This window comes from Hippocampus guttulatus, chromosome 15 (genome assembly GCF_054856545.1).
Source record: "Hippocampus guttulatus isolate MCC_2025c chromosome 15, RoL_Hgut_1.0, whole genome shotgun sequence".
NCBI lineage: Eukaryota > Metazoa > Chordata > Actinopteri > Syngnathiformes > Syngnathidae > Hippocampus > Hippocampus guttulatus.
In genome coordinates, this window is record NC_141275.1 from 2571595 (window position 1) to 2592600 (window position 21006).

The following is a 21006-nucleotide window of genomic DNA, read 5'->3' on the forward strand; positions in this document are numbered from 1 at the left end:
TTTAGCGTGGCTTCATTACATCACGGTTTCTCCCCCCCCCCCCCCCCCAAAGTACTGTATTCGAAAAAAATGTCAATGACTCAGAGGTTTTGTGCATGGCTGTAACTTGATTGGTTCCCAACGCCGACGTCCACCAATGACAGCACGAGTGGAGCTATCTCACGTGGGGTGGGGAGGGGGGGCTGAGAAGATGCACAGCCAATCAACATGGCCTTGCATCTTCTCAGCCCCGCCCAGCACCCCCTTCTGTCTTATCACGTGGGTTACTCTTTGATCTTTGATCAGTGTTGAAGTGTTGTTTACCATGCGTGCTAGTGTGTCCTGTGTACGCTGTGCTTGTGCGCTCGTGAGCGTGTGTGTGTGGCTGAGAGAGAGAGAGAGAGGAGGCTTCTAAGAAAAAAAGCAGCAGTGTCTCTTCCATCCTTAATTGTCGAATCATTAACATATGGTTGCACACCACTGCCATGTAAAACATACAGCACATTTGAAATTTCGTCCCTCTAACATTTTTTTGGCTTTTTAAAAAAAAAAATTATAAATCCTACTTCACGGATTTCATTTATCACTTTTTATTTTTGGAACGTAACCCCCGCAATAAACGAGGGATGACTGTATACTCACTTTCCTTCTGTTGCACCTCTTCCAATTACCATGTAGATTTACAGAATAAAGCTGCACATCATAAAAACTGCGTTGTGCATGGTGTTTGTGTATTAAATAAAAGTTACTCACATCTAAGCTTCAAGAGGTTTTTCTTTTGAACATTTTAAATTCATCCAAAAACAGACGTGGTGCCCCTAAAGGCATTTAAATTTATTGCAGGCAGTAAACTCATGCTGCTGTTTAGTAATTAAATAATTGACCTGTTCTCGCTTCAACATTCGATTTCTTCATTAATTTTAAACATTTTTAACAGTACAAAAGGGGAAAAATAACAGAGGTGAACTACTAAAAATGGACCCCCTTGGGAATAATTATATATAATACGCATTAAGAATAAATACAATTTTAAAATTATGATCCTTCACTCGGAAAGAACATCGTTGCTTCTTGTGAATGTGCATGATCACAAGATGATCGCTGCTTTAGTTATTAGCGGCTAAACTGCTAATATTTATGGAGGCGGGCTGTACACACTGCTCGCATTTTCATGCTTTCCATTTCATCACTTGGGTGCCGCATTATCAAATGACACAACGGTTTTGTTCCAGTGTCTTGTTTATGACATTGCATGACAGCTTCCTCGCTCTGGAGATACCGTCACAAAAGCGATGGGAATGCTCTTATCTTGTCAAAATAACAATCTCTGGAAGATTACTGCATGTCATGGCTGCCCATCAGTGAAGCTGTATGCCACATGTCTTGTTCTTGTTACTTTTATTTTCTTTTTCCTGCCTCTTCCTTCATGTATTGGCGGATTCTGTTGACTACAAGTTGCAAACCAAAGTTAGAAGAAAAAGCTAAACTCTGATTGGCTGCAGTCACGCACATTTCCGCCACATCTGTTGGAGTAAATATGCTCCCAGATCGCAGCTGCTCACATACAGTAATATCAAATTTCCCAATCATATAATCACCCTGCCCTACTTATATTGATTGCCCTTCAGAAGGTAGTCGACGGGGTGGGGAGATGTAGGGGCCTTTCTGGTGGTTCTGTCTTTTGTTGCCAAGTACCAAATAGGCCGTGCACAGGGTCCTGGTGGTTTGGGGCCCGCTGACATAGAGGTCTCCAAAACTTAAGTATTACATATGACACATTTGATGTCACAGGGCTAAAGAGAATTCTTATGGCCACACATCTTTGGAAAGCCAATGAAAAGCTCTTCTTCAAACGAGAAAGGGAGGAGACTCACGCTATTTATCTTAGATGTAAACAAGCTGTTCTTTGAGTTACAGCCTTGAGTATTGTAGTTTCACGACCATAGGGCACAGTTAAAAGTCCTAAATTTTCTCCAAAATGGACGGAGCACCTAATGCGGGGGCCGGCAACACGCGGCTCCAGAACCGCATACGGTTCTGTAGCAACATCTAGTGGCTCCCTGGAGCTTTATAAAAAAAAATTTGAAAATGGAAAAAGATTTTTATTGTAGGCTAATATATATAGGCAAATAGATATAGATACATGTTGCAGCTCCGAAAAAGGAGAGCTGTGGTGTTGTTTTTTTAAAACGACACATCTGCGTCCGACTGCATGTCTTCTCTCTTCTCATTCGACTCAAGAGGCGTTCAAAGACAGCCTCTGAAAAACGGAAATTAATGAACATTTCACTGACACAATGAAAAGCGAAAATAATAATGCACCAAAAGAAAAAAATCAAGCGAGGAAATCACAAAATAAATTCTATGGGGGCGTTTGTGAACACACAACAAAGGAATGAATAACAAACAATCCAGTCTCCTACATACATACGACATGTGTTTCCTTCATTGTAAGTTTTAAAGAAGGCTCTTGTTTTTTTTGCAGCTCCAGACATTTTTGTTTTTTTTGTCCTATATGGCTCTTTCAAGATTTTGAGTTGCCGACTCTTGATCGAATCTATGCACGAATCTAAGGCAGAAAGTTCCATAATCTGTAAACTGAGAAGGGCATGCTGATATTAAAACAGAAGGTTAGACGTGAAAGAGGACGCTAAAGTCACAGCCACCAGTCGGTGGACAGAATGCTGGAATGTGGATTGGGCAAAACAACTTCGGAATCCCAAAAACAACACTTCGGAAGAGGCACTCCTACGAAGCACAATTCGAACTTCAAGCAATCAGTTACGCAGAGGAACATGGAAATCGAGCAGCCGCAAGAGAATTTAAGATAAACGAATCTAAGGTTCGTAAGTGGAGGAAGCAGGAGAACGAGCTTTGCCAAGTCAAGAAGACGAAGTTGAGTTTCCGCGGAAAAAAAGTCGAGGTGAAAGACCAACTCGAGCAATGGATTCATGGTCACACAGAACAGCCGGGAGAAGCACCTCTACTGTCATTATTCGACTGAGAGCAAAAACGCTTGCAGAAGAAATGAAAATTTAACTTTTTCAATGAAGTCCGTCTTGCTGCTTTCGTTTTATGAAACATCGCCAACTAACCATTCATGCAAGGTCTACAGTGGCACGGCGCTGCGTGTTTGATGGACAACTCACCCAGCTGTTTGTTTCAGATACAGATGAGGACTTCGATGGATTTATGGATGGTTGATTCAAATGTACAATGTTAAATACTTCAATAAAGTACCACTGAACTCAGTTTTGCTCCCGCTGCCTTTTTAAAAACATACGCTAGCGTGCATGAATGTTACCGCGCTTGCTACCATATTGTTTAAGATGGCGTGCGTTTTTCCATGTCAGCGCGTGTTATGTAAGTGTTAAATACAGAAATATCACCCGCAACTGACACCGCGCCTCTTAATGCGAAGCGCCGTCTGTTTGTGAAAATACGGCAAATTCCCTTTCCAACAATACCTGTTCTGTGAAGATTGACCCATTCGTTCCTGAGATAAAAGGGTCGACCTAAAATTTGAGATGTGCTGTTGTGCCATGACTATCAACAAGTACACCGAGTTTTATTCAAATCACAATCTGCTTGATTCAAATGTTCACGTTTTTGAGTGATTGCGCAGGAAACTGTTGCTGTTTGGGTTTCACGATGTTCACAGCATGGATGATCAGACAGAATAAATATTTATGGAATTGACGATGTCTTCTATAAATTGAGGAAATGTATCTGAACGCTGCGGGTTCCCTTTGAAAACTTTTGCAGGTATGGATCACTTCATAAAAATCTGTCTTCCCCCATTCACCAACAATCATCTATTTTTAAGCATAATGAATTTTAAACTAATTCCTCTTAAATCAGTGAACAGTTTTTTTTTAAACACGCGCACACACGCACGCACACACACACACACACACACACACACACACACACACACACACACACAAAGATTGCCAAGAGCAGGCAAACAAGATTACAACAAATGAGTGGAAACTTGAGGTCACACTTGAACAATTTATGGACAGTTTGGAAATTTTCAGTTAAATGATACCATGACAAGATACCACAAGAGTGACTATTCGTAAGCAGACTCCCCAGCAGTCATGAATCATATTGAACAATTAAGCCATAAAAGTGCTCATCTTTTAGAAATGACAACAAAAAATATACAGGTAGTGTTATGCCAGGGGTGTCCAAAGTCGGTCCTCAAGGGAGGACCGACTTTGGACAGGCTGTCCTGCCTGTTTTCCAGCTCTCCAAGGAGCAACGCACCTGATTCAAATCATTAGGATCGTTCTAATGTTGCTTCAGAGCTGGCTGAGGAGCTGCTCATCTGCATCAGTTGTGTTGCAGCCGGGAGAGATGGAAAACAGGCAGGAAAGTGGCCCTCCAGGCACGGAGCTGGACATGCCTGTGTTATGCATTAAGGACGAGAATACAGTACATATTGAACACATGAAAGAAAATTGTTTAAACTCCCCCCAAAAAAGGTCATCATTCATGTTACCATACATAATACACTTTTTAAGTTAATACCAGAGCTAGTCCTCATTTGATGGGAGAAATGACATCAATACTTCTGATCAACACTGTCCTCAACTACCGAAGATAAAAGGGGTCACGTACATCCCTAACTTTGTAGGCTTTTGGATCTTCATGTCCAGTGACAGTCTACAGATGACTGATTCACCAACACCACAGGCATGTAACACAATCACAAGAAAAGCATTCCCACAAGCATCTCTTACCCGTTGTTTTGTCATCGACACTTGACTCAATCCCAAAAAGTGTGCATGAGTTAACTGGACAATATAATAACGTCACTGCATAATCCACTTGTGCTATACAATCAGTTTAAATAAAAAATCCTATCCAAGGCAGAAAGTGTGCTGTATTAAAATGCACCCAAATAAATCTTACTTAAGATATCCATGCAGAATTTAGTCGAGAGTTTCCCATTTCCATTTTCTGATCCGCTTATCCTCACATGGGTAGCAGGAGTGCTGGAGCCAATCCCAGCTGTCTTCGGGCAGTAGGCGGAGTACACCTTGAACTGGTTGCCAGCCAATTGCAGGGCACAAATAGACGAACAGCCATTCGTGCTCATAATTACACGTGGACAATTTAGAAAGTTCCATTGACCTGCCATGCATTTTTTTGGAATGTGGGAGGAAAGCCGAGTACCCGGAGAAAACCCACGCCGCACGAGTTTCCCATTCATCTTTCATCAATTTGGGTTTAAGGCACCCATCCATTAAACTTAGAAAAAAATCCACCATGTTACTCGATGGTACATTCGTTGAAGATTATTCAACTTCTCTGCTTCAAATATTCTTGTTTGTAGCCAAACCCCAACAAATAAAAACTAAAGGTGCATAAAGATGACACGAATGTTGTCTATATATTTGTATTTGCTTGTATTTTTGCTTTGTTTTACTCTGCCGTTAGCTGCCAGGACAGCATTGCACATGATAAACTGTTTATTTAATTGCATGACCTGGACAAATAAAAAAACAACACTGGAAAATTTTGTCCCTTTAATGCTATAAAATAAATGCCAGTCAAACATGTGGAAAAACACTCTTGAGATAGAGGTGAATCACCTTGAAATGTATTTTTTCCAAGGTTTGCATCAAAATCGGTGAACTGCTCCTCAAGTCAGGCTTAATTTTATTGACGACAGGTCATTTTAAAGTGACTGTTGGGCAACTGTCTAAAACGTTACTGAATACGGGAAACACTGCTTCTCGAAAATTCCCATTTTTTCGTTTTCTAGGTGGGTCCGCAATCTGCTGATTATAAAAATGCATATGCACTGTAATTCGCACTTTAAAAATGTGACCCCTCTCATCTAAAAAACAACAAATAGGTATTTCTTTAATTCGTCGTGCAAATTGCATAAGTAAGTTGTGACAACCTAATGTACAAAACAAACAGACTTAATTCGCACAACTCACACCAACACATTTGCAGTACTTTTAAACATGTTCAACTCACATCCCAGCAGAAAAAAAAAACATCAGTGCTTTTGTATGAACATATGCCATGAAGCTGCAAGGACACAGTTATTGTGTGGAGGCCAGTTTTACAGTTTTGATCTACTGTACACAAACAAACGAAATCTTAACCTGTTTCTCTTCTGTACAGATCTATACATTTTCTACATGCTAATGTAAAATACAATTTCGATGCATGATGTAGTAGGACTTGCCTGAGAATTCATCATGTTGTGTTTTTACTGCTCATCATGAAGAGTGTCTTATTCTGTTTTGCATATAACTGTAAAAATACAGTCAGATTAAACTCAACAATCAATTTCCCTTTTATCATTTACTTAAAAAAAGTTAAGTTGTATCGTACACATAGACATTACACAATAATCATCAGAATGTGCACTCCGATATTGGGCAAGAAACAGTCAACCATCAACAGTTACATTTATTATTATTTTTTTCTTTTTTTCTTTTCACATACAAAAGTTTTGGGCATACACAAACTCAGGACTTGATCAACATTAAATTAGAATGCACCGTTCTGATTTTTTTTCCCCTTCATTTGATTAATGCCGCACATTTTGAGGGGGACAGACTCCAATGCAAAATAAGAGAAAACTCAAAACAAACCACTGGCGCCTCTTGATTTTTTTTCCCTTCCCTAAATTTTACATGGCAACAGTTTGTTCTTTGTCAATCCAGAAAGAAGCTCGTAGGTAGTCCCGTTGAAACATCAGAACTCCAGCAGCAGGTAGAGGAAGGTCATCATCAGTGAGGTGCATAAGGAGAATTGGGGCAAAACAGCGGCCTTGTTGACATCATGCATTGCGCCAGGTCCTCAGGGGGGAAAAAAATGCAACATTTCTACCATGCTTAGCTCATACACAAAAAACAACAAACAAACAAACAAAAATAACCAAACAAAAACCCTCAGCATAACTTCGCATGCTACTTTAAGTTGTAAAATACTGTATACCGGTATGTCATTTATCATTTAATAGTTATATACCGTATTTAAATCACAGTTTCTTATCATAGTTTGGCCGGGAATGTGATTTATACTCTGGAGTGACTGATGTGTAAAATTATTAACACATTATTCTAGCATTTCACTTGCTATTTTCACATTGAACCACAAGAGGGCGCGCTAGACCTGTGCTGATAAGTCGACGATGAGTCTGAGGTAAGTGACGTACAAGAGGGAGCAGCATCTTCTACCTCCTGAGTGGGCGGAGTTGCTTTCAAGTGACAAGGAGGATGAAGATTTCATTGGATTTAGTGATTTGCAGTGACACTGATGGTTTAGTAAACTTGTTAGCTTGTTCTTTATGCTCTAGTTATCTGAATAACTTTTAATAGGTTACATGAACATACCAGACACGTTCTCAGTTGATTGTTTAGGCGTCATGTAACGTTAGCATATCGTGCACTGATTCAGCCTGTTGTTCTCTATTTGATTTTTATTTTAAATTGTCTGTTCTTGGTGTTGAATTTTATCAAATACTTTCCCCCCAAAAATGTGATTTATACTCCAGTGTAAATTTGGTTTGTTTGTTTTCTTTATTATGCATTTTATGGCTGGTGTGATTTATAATGCAATTTATAATCCAGAAAATAAATTGTCCCGAGCACATATCAAGTTCAGCGTGCTACAGCTGAACAAATGACCAAATCGCGAAGTGCTAGAAGTGGGCATCATTGACAGATGCCCTACTAAGCACAGACAGATTTGGATTTCTGTCTGTCAGTCTCTAACTAATGCCTGTCTCACGTGTGTTTATTTGAATTTTTCATATCATTTTTGTTTTATCAGTCATTCCTGCAAAATTTTGTTTTAATGACTCTTGCACGATGTATGCCTTTATTTTTCTTCAGTTCAATACGGATGTGTCATGATTTACTGCCTGCTTTCTGCCTCGCCGCCCCTTCCTCGTCTGTGTCACCTGCTCCCTGATTGTTTTGTCCTCACCTGTTTCACATCCCCAATCAAGCCCTGTATATATTCCCCTCGCGCGTCTTGTCTCATTGCCAGTTGGTTGATTCCACTCAGGTCACGTTCCAGCGCTTTAGTCTCATCGTCATTCTGTGCCGGGGCTTTTTTTTTTTTTTGACTTTTAACACTGTTTTTTGGTCTCTACCTGATAATTTTGTCTTTCACGTGTACCGACTTTTGCCTGCAGTCAAAGTTTTTTGCTCCCCCCAACTCTTGAGTCTGTGCATTTGAGTCCAAACCACCTGTGCCTAGTTCTTGACAGGATTCACGATGCCATTCGTGAGGCAGTTTTCTGGCAGATGAGCCAGAAATAAAACAGATGTTAGACGATCTATCTTTTGGAATTGCTGAATAAAATACGCACCACATCGAATAAGTGACTTGGAGACACTCCACGCGACAAGACAAGCATACACTTGCCCCCTGGTTCTCGAAGGGCTCTGGAGTGCCCATGGAAATCTCTTTGAGAGTTGTAGCAATCGAGCGTGGGGATTTCACTTCATTGACGCCCAGTGTGCAAAATTTGAAGGTCGTACGTGCAACACTTTCTGCGGTGACCGTTCTAGTTGAGATGGTATAACCCAAGAGTGCTGCAACCAGCCATGTCTTGTGTCGTTATTAAACAAACACATGACAGAAGTACAACAGAGCACGAAAGCAACGCATTCTCGCCGTACGTAATCAACTCTTCTCATGCGTAGCGAGGCTACTCCCCCTTGCAAACGAGCATTTTTCTCCAGAGCAAATTGGAGAGTTCACACGTGCAAATTTACATCGGTGCTGCTTCGCAAACAAGCATTTGCTCTGGAGCAAATTTTTAAACCACCTCCCTGAGGTGGATCAAATTTGCTCTGGTGCAAGCTGTTTTCTGGGGCTACGCCGGAGCTACTGTATTTTCATGACTATCAGGCACCATTAAAAGTCTTTCATTTTCTCCAAAATGGACAGGATGCCTTATAATGCAGAGCGTCTAGTGTATGCGCCGAGTTCCAAAGCCTGACTGAGAGCACTTCTGGCCGACACGCTGTTTATACAGAGAAAAGGCGGACGTGAGTGACGACAGGCATGCGGAAGTCCGCCAATGAGTGAAGGGTGGGCGTGTAAGAGGACGCTAAAGGCACGTCCCTAGCAGGTACCAATCGCCAATGAGTGAAGGGTGGGCCTGTAAGAGGACGCTAAAGGCACGCCCCTAGCAGGTACCAGTCGCCAATGAGTGAAGGGTGGGCGTGTAAGAGGACACGAAAGGCACGCCCCGAGCAGGTACCAATCGCATGAGTACATTGTAAAATGGCTAAATAAAGTACAAACGAACTCAGTTTTGCTTCCGTTGCCTTTTTAAAAATGTTTTTTTAGCGTGTGTCCGTATGTCTTAACTGCTACCGTATGCTTTATGCTAACATCCCTGGTATGTTTTAGCGTGCATGCATGCTACCGTATGCTTCAAGCTAACGTGTTTTTAGTGTGCGTGCATGCATGCTGTATGTTTAAGCTGGCGTATGTTTTACCATGCCTGGCTGCGCCCAATAATACAGTGCCTTCTGTGTATGTGTCAAATACACAAATAGCACCCGTTACTGAGACTGCGCCCAATAATACGGTGCGCCGAATGGTCGTGAAAATACGGTAATTTGCACGTGTGAACGCTCTACTGGCACAGTGCCGGCGTAGCACCGGAGCAAATCTTGCCGTGTGAACACCCCTAAAATTACTGTCTATCAACAACAGTGAAAAAAATATTTTGCCACACAAGAGCTCCTTTAACAGCTCTTTTTAGGGAATCAAAACAGAGCAATATAAAATTATAGTCTGCCTATAGTGGATTTAAGCCATGGTTGCATATTTCGTTTTTCTCAAGTTTGCTTTGAACAGAGCAGTCAGGCTATGTTGATTCTGTTGGTCCTTCTTGCGCGGAAGTCTATGGTTTTGTGTAGACATCATTTCGGATGACTACGCTTTGTTCGAAACAACACTGGAGACGTTTTCTTATTTTCAGCGTGGTCGCGACCACTGCACCGCTGAACTGTCGACGTGCCTCAGCGCACCTCACTGTCAGACGAACACAGAAAACTCCACCCCCGTTATTTATATGGACATGGAACACGGTAACCTTGGATATTTATCATTCAATACTATTATGACTAGATCATTTATGAGTAGTAGAAATGCAAATAAAAGACACCATATCACAAGATACAGCACACACCATTGTGGAAAATGTATCATTTTGTTCACATTAAAACATTCACGTCTGAAAGGTGTGTATGTCTCATTCCTTCCAGAGCAAGACCCTAATCCTAGCTAAAATTGGACCTCACCGACCAACCAAAGCCATGTTGGACTCTCATGAACAATCAACGAGTTTTGTCTTTTTCACTTTAAGTGGGCCAAATGAGTTATATTAAAAGTAAACCTATGCTGTTGTAATTTGATACTTTTAATAAACCATGAACTTTCTTTGGTCCCGTGTGTGATACTAGTGTGTGGCGACAGCGAGCACTTCTGATGTTGACCTCTGCCATGTAATACAAAATATAAATTCAGCAATCGAACTCACCATAAAGAATTATGCTGGTGTTAGTTATCCCCATGGTGTTCATCGCAACACACGTGTAGTTGCCATAGTCTTCTTCGGAAACATTGAAGAAGATCAGCATTGACTGTTTGCCTCGATTCTCGATCCTGATCCTATTATTTCCACTGGACAGCCTGAAATACAGACAGGAGCAACTTCAAAAAAAAAGGAACAGTCTTCTCTGAATCATGTAAAAGTTCATGTGGCTGTTTCCCAACTGACTCATCAGAGTTTTTAACAAAACAGATAATATGCTTTAAATTAATGTCATGTCTATTTATATCTTAATTATAACCATTTAAATATACATTTTTCATGAGAAAAAATAATCTCATGAAAATGATATCAGAATCGGCATATGACAAAGGAGTCTTGGTTCAAACTGCATTACAAGCTTAACGGCTTCAAACTGAAATTTTACCAACTGGAAAATCTCCACAGAAAAAAGAAAACACTACATGAACTTCTCAAAAAATTGAAGTAATCCGTCACAGTCAATATTTAGTCCTCCATCAATTAAAAAAAAATGTCTATTGGTATAACCTGAGGGTTTTACTTTCAACTACTGTCGTTTGTTAAAGCAAAGCCAACAAAATTTAAATTGGATTAATGACCTAATATAAAGAAACCTCAGTTCAAGATGAAAGTTTTTCCTTTGTGTAAACCACATTTGTACACTAGAACAGTATACATTTCATTTGCCTCAAATATTTAAAACTACCATAATGCTGAATTTAAAAAAAATGCTTAAAATGTATGTCATTATGTAATTGCGTTGAATTGGTCTTCCTGTTACTATACATGGTTGGCATAGATCAATTAACAAAACATTTTTTAATAGATGAAAAAAAATCCTTTGGTCTAAATGAAATGTATACATTTAGTGCTTTGCTGTAAATTTGCATTAGGTTAAAATCAATAAATTGCATTTTACCTGAATAAAAATTGGAAACTTAAGTTGAATAAACTCATATTTTTAAACAATGGGAATTAAAAGTTAAACGCATGACAATGTTGTACACTTATTTCCAGTGTACTGTAAATCAAAATAAGTTCCAATCTTAGAGAGCCATTGTCAACTGCACTACTCATAAAAATTGGCCTTTTGGATGAAAATGCACAATTGAACTTATTTTGCCCCTGGCTTAATTTTGTCCAACGGTTTTAGTACTTTTTGGAGAAATTGTGTTTTCTCATAAGCAGCTGAATAGTAAAATTCCCAATTCGTGTGATTTTGAATGTATTTAGAGCAATGCAATGCAATCTAATTTCAAACATCATACATGATGTGTGAGCGTGAAACCACAACCTAAAACTCTCATAATTTCTGCGTTTGTGCATCAATGTATTGGATAGCAATGAACGAGCTCTGAGGTGAAACTTGCCTGCGATCTTCTTTGTACCATTCAAAATCTGCCCGAGGCACAGCTGAAGCTTCACATTGAAGAACGCCTTTTTGTCCGACTGCAGTACCTGTACCCCTTGCCTTAGAAATTAAGGGAGGATCTATAAAATACATGAAAAAACATGTTTAGATTCATGATATGAGATTCCTGCCGAAGAAGTTGTGTCTTGGATGATACAGTACGTGGTGTCCAGAGAGGACTCCCAAGGGACTGAGGTGTAAAATAATTAACACATTCTATCATTTCACGTTATTTTCATGCGAAACGTTAGCATATCGTACACTTATTCAGCCTTTTGTTCTCTATTTTCATTTTTATTTGCCTTTCAAGAGTACATTTCAGTTCTTGGTGTTGGATGTTATCAAATAAATTTCCCCCCAAAATGTGACTTATACTCCAGTGCAACTTAATAGTTTTTTCTTCTTTATTATGAATTTTATGGCTGGTGCGACTTATACTCAGGAGCGACTTAATACAGCATATCAATGTTCCAGCACATATCAAAACATAATACTGAAACATATGTTGGTGAGAGGACAAAACACCTCTCTGTAAATAAATTAATACAGTACTACGAAATCATAAACAATGTAACACCCACCACCCTAATTGTTGTCAGATAAAGTGATTGTATGACTCTTACAGTTGACTGCAACCTGTACTGTCCTCACATCTGGGGCGGATATGTCATTTGAAGCAATGCACTCATATGATCCGGACTGATCTTTGCTGATGGTAGCCAGCTCCAGATGCTCTCCTTCTGTTACAAATGTGTGAGTGCCTGTAAAGGAGAAAGGAAGAAAGATTTGTATTAAAAATGTATTCCTACTGACCTTTATATGGTCTATGAAAACTCGTATCAGAGGAACACAAGCATTAAAATGCATGCCCGTGTCAACATTTTCAGCCGTTGCCAGGACTGGTCAAAACAAAAGTTTGTTAGGCCTGCACAAGTTGCTACGTCACCCAATCAGCGCAAAAGTATTGGACTAAATGTCCCGCCTTTAAAAAACAAGACACATTGGAGCGGTCCCAGATAAATTCTGTAGAGAACTCCTTTGAGTGATCAAAACGTATCAATCTAACTCTTGCCAGGTCAGTGCCGATGTTGATGTTAGCCTTAGCTGCTCTGAGTCGTAACATGGTACGTATTGGCCCGAATATAAGTCGGTGTTTTTTTGCATTGAAATAAGACTGAAAAACTATTATATTCGGGGTCTAGACATTATACCCATTCACGACGCTAGATGGCGCCAGATATCATTGAAGCGAATGCTGAACTTGACTCCCGGGCCAAAGTGAACCCCTGCCACGAAGAATAAAAATAAAAATAGCGGCAGCACGAAGAAGAAAAATAAAAAATAACGGCAAGAAGGAAAAGAGAAGAAAATAATCGAACAGATAACAGAAAATGGAGAAATGTAGTGACAATCTGGAAAAGTGGGTCAAAGATCGGCCAGGTGAACTGGCAGCTGAGGAGAAGTTATGATGTAATCTACATTTCAAAAACCAGAAGCCATTCATTTATGAATGTGATTGCAAAATAACTTGCTTTTTCTCTCAAATATATTGTTATAATCATTTGTTTCAGATGTACACTAATCCCTCGTTTATCGCGGTTAATGGGGACCAAAACCACCCGCAATAAACGTAAATCCGTGAAGTAGCGACCAATAAACATATGCAGGTAAAAAAAAATTAAAGTCCGCAAACGGTCCGTGAGAAGCTGCTAAACAACGGCGAGTCACATAGAGCAACATATACAGCACTGTACTCCATGTATATATAAAAAAATAAAATAAAATAAAAAATTATGAATATGTTTGAATAAAATCTGCGATGCACTGAAGCCGTGATAAACGAATCGCGAAATAGCGAGGGATTACTGTACTGTAATTATTTTCTGTATAAAAACGAATTTGGTGTTCAAAAAGTATTTTTTAAAACTTGAGTCTTGAAAAAGAGGGGGTCGTCTTATAATCAGGGCCGTCTTATATTCGGACCGATACGGTATTTCCTTCCACTGCTGTAGGGATGACTGTGAGATCTATGTCCCACTGAGCAAAAAAGACGCTTTCTCATTGAAGCCACTGCCTGGAGGAAATACAGACCTGGATGGCACAAACTTTCTCAAACTTGGGTCTTAAACTGGACATTGATTTTAAATTGGACCAGCAAATTGGTGTTCAATCCAGCTTCTTTCATCTTAGGCAGCTGGCTAAAGTAAAACCTCTCCTTTCTCATGAGCACTTTGAAACAGTAATTCATGCCTTCGTCACATCCCGACTGGATTACTGTCATGCACTTTATTATGGAGTCAGACAATCCTCCATCTAGCGTCTCCAGTTGGTCCAGAATGCCACTGCTTGCCTCTTGAATGGTACTCACAAGAGGGAGCGCATAACTCCTACTCTGGCATCCCTTCACTGGCTCCCTATACATTTTAGAGTTCTTTTTAAGAACCTTTTATTTGTTTTCAAATCTTGAAATGGCCTCGCGCCACCTTACCTCTCTAAGCTCCTCCGCCCCTACACACCTGCCCGGTGCCTCAGGTCTGTGGACCAGACATTCGAGGTACCAAGAACTAAGCGGAGGCTCAGAGGGGTTCGAGCCTTTTCCGTTGCTGGTTCCTCTCTTTGGAGTGACCTGACATCATTAAACCTCGTCTCAAAACTCATTTGTATTCTTTGGCTTTTGACTCAGCATGACTCAGACTTGATTTTTAGTTGTACTGTTTTTGTGCTTTCTACCGTCTTTGTTCTTAATTTATTGTTTTTGTGTTTCTTGTTGTACATAAGTTTGCTCCATGTGCAGCACTTTGTATACAGCGGAGGTTGTTTTAAAGTGCTCTATAAATACAGTTGCGTTTTCAGTTGAGAGAATCAGAATTCATCCTAAATGACACCATGTGCCCATGGCGCCCTAATTTGCATAACCGAGTCGACCTCGGTCAATGCGCAAAGGTTAAAAAAAAATTAGAAAAAATAGTGAGGAGAGATGTTCAAAATGTTCTCAATCTTTATCCTATTTCCTATGTTCATATCATCAGACTATATATATATTATACTATACTATAATATATATATATATATATATATATATATATTAGAGCTGTCAAACGATTAAAATATTTAATCTAATCTAAAAAAAACAACTGTCATAATTCACTCAAATTAACTAAAAATTAATCGTGATTACTCACGCATTTTTTATCGTTTCAGAATTTCTTTTTATATTTTTTTGTCCTATTCCCCCCATTTTAATGCTCTCATCAACATGGAATCATGAATCAGTTTTCTATGTGCAAAATGCAAATATTTACTGAAATAACAATTTCGATTTTCAATTTTACATGAACATTTTTCACTTGGAGCAGTTATTCACACATAATCTCTCAAAAATACTTTGCCACACAACAGCTGCTTTAACAGCTCTTTTTATGGAATCAAAACAGAGCAATATAACATTATAAAGTGCACATCTAAGGCAAACTAGTTGCATACTTCGATTTTCTCAAGTTTGCTTTGAATACAGCAGTCAGGCTGCTGATTCTGTTGGTCCTTCTTGCTCGGAAGTCTCTCTATGGTTTTGTGTAGACATCATTTCGGATGACTACACTTGGTTAGATGACAACACTGGAGATGTTTTATTTTCAGTGTGTTCGCTAGGTCACTACCACTGCACCGCTGAACTCTTGACGTGCCTCAGCGCACAATCGCTGTCAGACGAACACAGAGAAGCTCCACCCAATGTATTTATACGGAACACTGTAACCTTCCACACAAAATAGTTCCATACAAGTAACAATCGCGTCAGTGGCATACATCGTACTCAACAGGCTACCTGCTCTTTATTCACCAGAGGCTCATCAACCTAGTCTCTTATTTCTCTCCCGAAACAGTGTCTTCTCCCGCTTGGTGTACCTTAGCCTTCTCCGCTACGTACAATCTCTGTACACAGCTTGTAATGGAGGCTCTCGCTGGCAATCCAAAGTGGAGTCGAGCTGTGGACAATGTTGACAGGCTTGCACGCAGTAGCCATACATTTAGCTATGGCTTCAGCAAATTTGTTCTTCGTCGTGTCATCCATTTTCTTCGTTTTGAAATGATCCATAACTGTCTGTCTGAGACGAGGGGGCGGAGTACTCGCGCCAGCTGTGTGCTTGGCCATTAAGTGGTATTTCAGACTCGACGTGCTATGATGATAGCTCAGTTTACGACCGCAAAACATACAGGTAACTTTGGTCTTGTCAGTGGAACAATCTGGCAACTTTTTAAAAGTAAACTTTCCATTCATAAACTATTTAAGTATCCGTTTTCGGTGTCTCGCACTGCCGTGGCTGGCAAAACAAACATGTGCGTGGACCTGTGCAGCACGCTTGTTGTTTTGTTTCTGTTTTTTTTTATAGAGCAACGTAACATCCGCTGTGACGTGTGCCGCGTTAATCTCGTGAGAAAAAATACTGAAAGCTAAACTGACAGCTCTAATATATATATATATATATATATATATATATATATATATTTTAAATGAATTCCAAATTTAAATTAGACTATGCTGGCATAGATTATGAAGTTTTCAATCAACTAACACTGCACAAGTTGTTAAAATAGAGAGTCAGGGACAAATACAGTATAGAACAACAAAGAGGCATTTGTCGTTGATGAAACTGATGCCAGTCAAAGTTGCATCACAAGCAAACCACTGGTGACGTGTGTGCCTGTAGGATCTTTTTGACGGTCATTTGTCAACTGTAAACTTGTGGAATTTTTTTAGCTCGGTAATGGGCACGTGTAGAGCTACTAGACTAGACTACTAGTCACTAGTATGATAAGATAAGATATCCTTTATTTGTCCCACACTGGGGAAATTTACAGCCTCCAGCAGCAAGAATGTAGGCAGAAAGAAGAAAGAAGAAAAAAAAACCAAACAAACACCGTTCAATTAAAAGGACGAAAAGAAACTCAAACAGGGATATGCGCTGCTGGAGAGGCAGCCACTCAGGTCTGGGTTGTTGCAGAATTAGAGGACATTTTACATCCCACCCATCAAATTTTTAAAAAGTCCACATACAAAATACGTGTCCTGAGATCAAATCTAAAGTTCAGTGCACTGTAGGCGGGAGTAAAACAAACTTCTAACAGTGGTGCAACCTTTGCACACTATAATCTTATCGTAAGTGTTACAAGTCAGGAGACTGTTTATTTATTTTAACAAAGTTAAGCCATACTTTGGATCGGCAGTGTGTGCATGTGCATGTGTTCTACAGCGAGTTCTGCTGAATTAAAAAATATGAACTCTTCTGGAAATATCTGAATGTCCCAATTCCACCCATTTCTCAAAACTCAATGCCGAACCTTCCCGAACGACACTGATCACTCCCTCCCCTCTGCGAAATGTATGAATTGATGAAAAGTGGAAAAGAGATCATGACATTGAAATTGAACAACAATGGCAGAACATGATTATGTACATGGATCTGTGAGCTGCAAGTGTTGTGGAAGCTATAGGTTACGTCGTGCCGTTCAGGGTCCAAAGCCCGGGCAAAAAAGAAAATTGCAAAGAGATGCGCCTCATCACTCTGGTGTGTATTGTCTTGTTCATTCTGGTGGTATGCGTACAACACATTATACAAATCAGAGTGGAAATGTGGTTACCCTTCCCTACATAATACAAAGCAAAACAAAAAATTATTTGGCCCAAGTTTATGTCGGTTCTAGATGAATGGGTGCTGTATGGAAAGTTAATACGACAAATGGTAGCGGTGCCTATCAGACAATGAATGAGCATCACAGCCACAATGCGCCTGAGTGTTTCATGTCAGCATCCCCGAGGAAGCATCAACAGACCACGGCCAGCAAAATCCAGAGACCATTTGTACGCTATTAATTGTTAGCACCTTGCTGAGGAAAAGTGGGCTTTTCACTTACCGTTTCTTCTAATGTCTGACAATGATCTAAAAACTCCTATCAGGTGAATTTAGGCATGTCTTTCTAAATAGTGTGATCACACCTCTCCACTGTTATGATTCAAAATGGCTACCTCACTTACTTTTTGGGTGGTTTTAAATACTTCCACCACTAGGGACTGCACTGTCATGCAATCACTGGGGGCAGAATAAAGGGTAACGACAGAATATGTGTGAGAACTGTGTACTAATCAATTCCGGGGGTATTGCATCAATTTTTTTTTCACCATTTCAGTTTTCTTAATTTTTTGGGGGGTCGGGCATGGAGAAATGGTGCTCAGTGATCTGCACGAGTCCCGTCTCCCTCACTGTGTAAGAACTGATGAATGCCTTTGTTTGCATCAGTGGCTATATTGCAACTTCAAATACACTTCCACTTAAACTGTGAGCGAACCGTGTGAGTCTTGAACCTCATTTACCAACAAATGTGTAGGAATGTTCCGACTCTACGCTCAAGGTGAGAGGAATCACAAAATCACCGTCGGATTCAGGACATGTGCGGACCAGCCCATTTTGTTTGCACGACTGTGCTTACGTCGATGAATCAGAATTAATCTTGAATGACAGGGCGTGCACGTGTCGCACAAATTAGCATTATCCACACCCATTTCACCCCTAAAAAAAGGGTATCCATTTGACAGCTTCAGGCAATGCATGGAGGTTAAAAAAAAAACAGCTGCGAGAGATCATCACTTTCTCTTTATATTCATCCTATTTTTAAAAGATTCATAACAAATATTCACATCCTCAGAAAGCTTACAGAAACAAAGAACATGGCAATAATAATTTTTAATTCATTCCGAACTTAAATTCGTGACTGAAAACACACAGAAAAAAAATTATGAGGCGATCAATAAACAATTACTGCACCAGCTGTTGAAATATTTTGCAAGGAATAATGTACCATATTTTCACGACTATCAGGCGCCATTAAAAGTCTTAAATTTTCTCCAAAATGGACAGGACGCCTTATAATGCAGAGCGTCTAGTGTATGCGCCGAGTTCCAAAGCCTGACAGAGCACCTCTGGCCGACACATTGTTTATATAGAGAAAAGGCGGACGTGAGTGACGACAGGCAATGCGGAAGTCCGCCAATGAGTGAAGGGTGGGCGTGTAAGAGGACGCTAAAGGCACGTCCCTAGCAGGTACCAGTCGTGAGTACATTGTAAAATGGCTAAATAAAGTACAACTGAACTCAGTTTTGCTGCCGTTGCCTTTTTAAAAACGTGTTTTTAGCGTGCGTGCATGCATGCCGTATGTTTAAGATGGCGTATGTTTTACCATGCCTGGCTGCGCCCAATAATACAGTGCGTTTTGTGTATGTGTCAAATACAGAAATAGCATAATATTACTGAGCACCCGTACTGAGACTGCGCCCAACAATACGGTCGTGAAAATACGGTATGTAATTCATGCCGATCGGAGCTACGTCCAGCAAGCCAGTCGCCATTTGTGTGTCGAATGGATCTTTTGGATGGTTATTGATTTAAGATATCCTTTATTTGTCCCACACTGGGGAAATTTACAGTCTACAGCAGCAAGATTGTGGGTAGAAAGAAGAAAGAAGATTAAAAAAAACACCGTTCAATTATTGTTTGTCACTTGCAAAATTGTGAAATGGTTGTTCGAGATTTTTAACATGCATGTGTCGGGTTAACTGCACTGCAACAATACGAAAACTTTGGATTAATGCGAGCGGCTCGATGGTTTCTGGGTCCGGGATACTGGTCTGCTTTTGCGCAACAGCTGTCAACAGACGCACAAGGCCGGCAGAAACACTAGGATACAGTCCAAAAGCACATACAAGCACTTGAACGGAACGAGGGTAAATCTGATAAGTGTCCTTTTCATGTTTATTTCGGACATTAGACTACTCATGAGTTAGTTTTCAATTTCAGTTATTACTGTTAATATTATTCGTCGTGTTTACGGAAAGGACCGCAGTTTCAATACGTTTTGCATCCTGTGGACAACAAGCTGAGCCTTCCTTATTCGCTTACGCATGGTATAAGGATCTTGTAAATACGTTTGCAGAAGATGCACAAACTCAAATACAAAAATATTGATGAATCATACATTCCACGCCTATGCACGTTTTGCGCACAAATTGGTGCGCACGTACGTTAGTTTCTGAAGGGCATCGGTTCCATTTGGCCCATGGGAGAGCTTTATGTAAGATATGTTATGTTGACAAGGAGAGGGTTTCTTGTTATGAATTTTCATTCAAGCAAATGACAGCAGCCAGTTTAAAAAGCAACTCAGAGTGAATGGATTGGAAAGAGGGACTTTTTGGTTCGTATGCACTGGAAGACTTGTTCATTTTAAAAAATACTGTAGTTCCAAAGGAAAGTGTGAGCTGTCAAAGTCACCCTGACAGCTGGTGATTTACTGAGAGATTTGCAGCAGTCCAACCAGGAAATGTTTTACTGTCCCACCTCGAGCTTTACCATTTAAACCTGCGGTCCCGACAGGTACCGGTCCATGGGTCATTTGGTACCGAGCCACACAGAAACAATAAATTATTTACTTCAGTTCCGTTTTATTTATTTCACGGTCTTAAAGATGTTTTATTTTGAAAAATTACCAGATTCGCTCTTACATCCGTCTACAGTATGTCATTCTTGACGCAGGTCAAGGTGTGCTTCTCCGTCACGTGATAGGTTGCCCCTAAAATGAAACCCAGGAGATAGCAAAATGAGTTTAAAAAAAAAAAAACGTCTTTGGAAAGTTTCTTTGGGTAGAGGAAAGGTAGCAGCCAGGAGACAGAAGAGGAGCCTATGACTTTCAAGAAAAAGAAGGCTCCATTTAATAGACAGTATCAGGAGTCCTACTTAAAATACGTACTGATCACAACGGGAGATTCCCACGCACCAAGCTGACTCTGCATAATATGTGGCGATAGTGAGTCATATTTTTCATGCACTTTGTATATTATTTTGAAGGCACGTTTAAACGTTACCATAGGGACCAGAGAGTGTTGCGGCCAGATAGGACATTCCTCGTTTCCTGATTCGTGTTTATTATTAAGTTAGCATAATGCAATACCATAGTGTCATGCAGGTCATATCATATTTTTGTGTTGTATTTATCCGCC

The 21006-nt window shown here is 40.1% G+C and overlaps 1 protein-coding gene across 1 annotated transcript in view; it reads right to left on the bottom strand.

Moving 5' to 3' along the window:
- Positions 1-3979: 3979 nt before the first annotated feature.
- opcml (opioid binding protein/cell adhesion molecule-like) overlaps positions 3980-21006 on the bottom strand; it is a 144052-nt gene continuing 127025 nt past the window's right edge. The window contains exons 4-7 of the mRNA XM_086130794.1: positions 12587-12724; positions 11923-12043; positions 10520-10671; positions 3980-6809 (exon numbers count right to left, since the gene is read on the bottom strand). Of these exons, the coding sequence (XP_085986920.1) occupies positions 6706-6809; positions 10520-10671; positions 11923-12043; positions 12587-12724 (515 nt within the window). The 3' untranslated portion in view covers positions 3980-6705. The remainder of the gene's footprint in view (positions 6810-10519; positions 10672-11922; positions 12044-12586; positions 12725-21006) is intronic.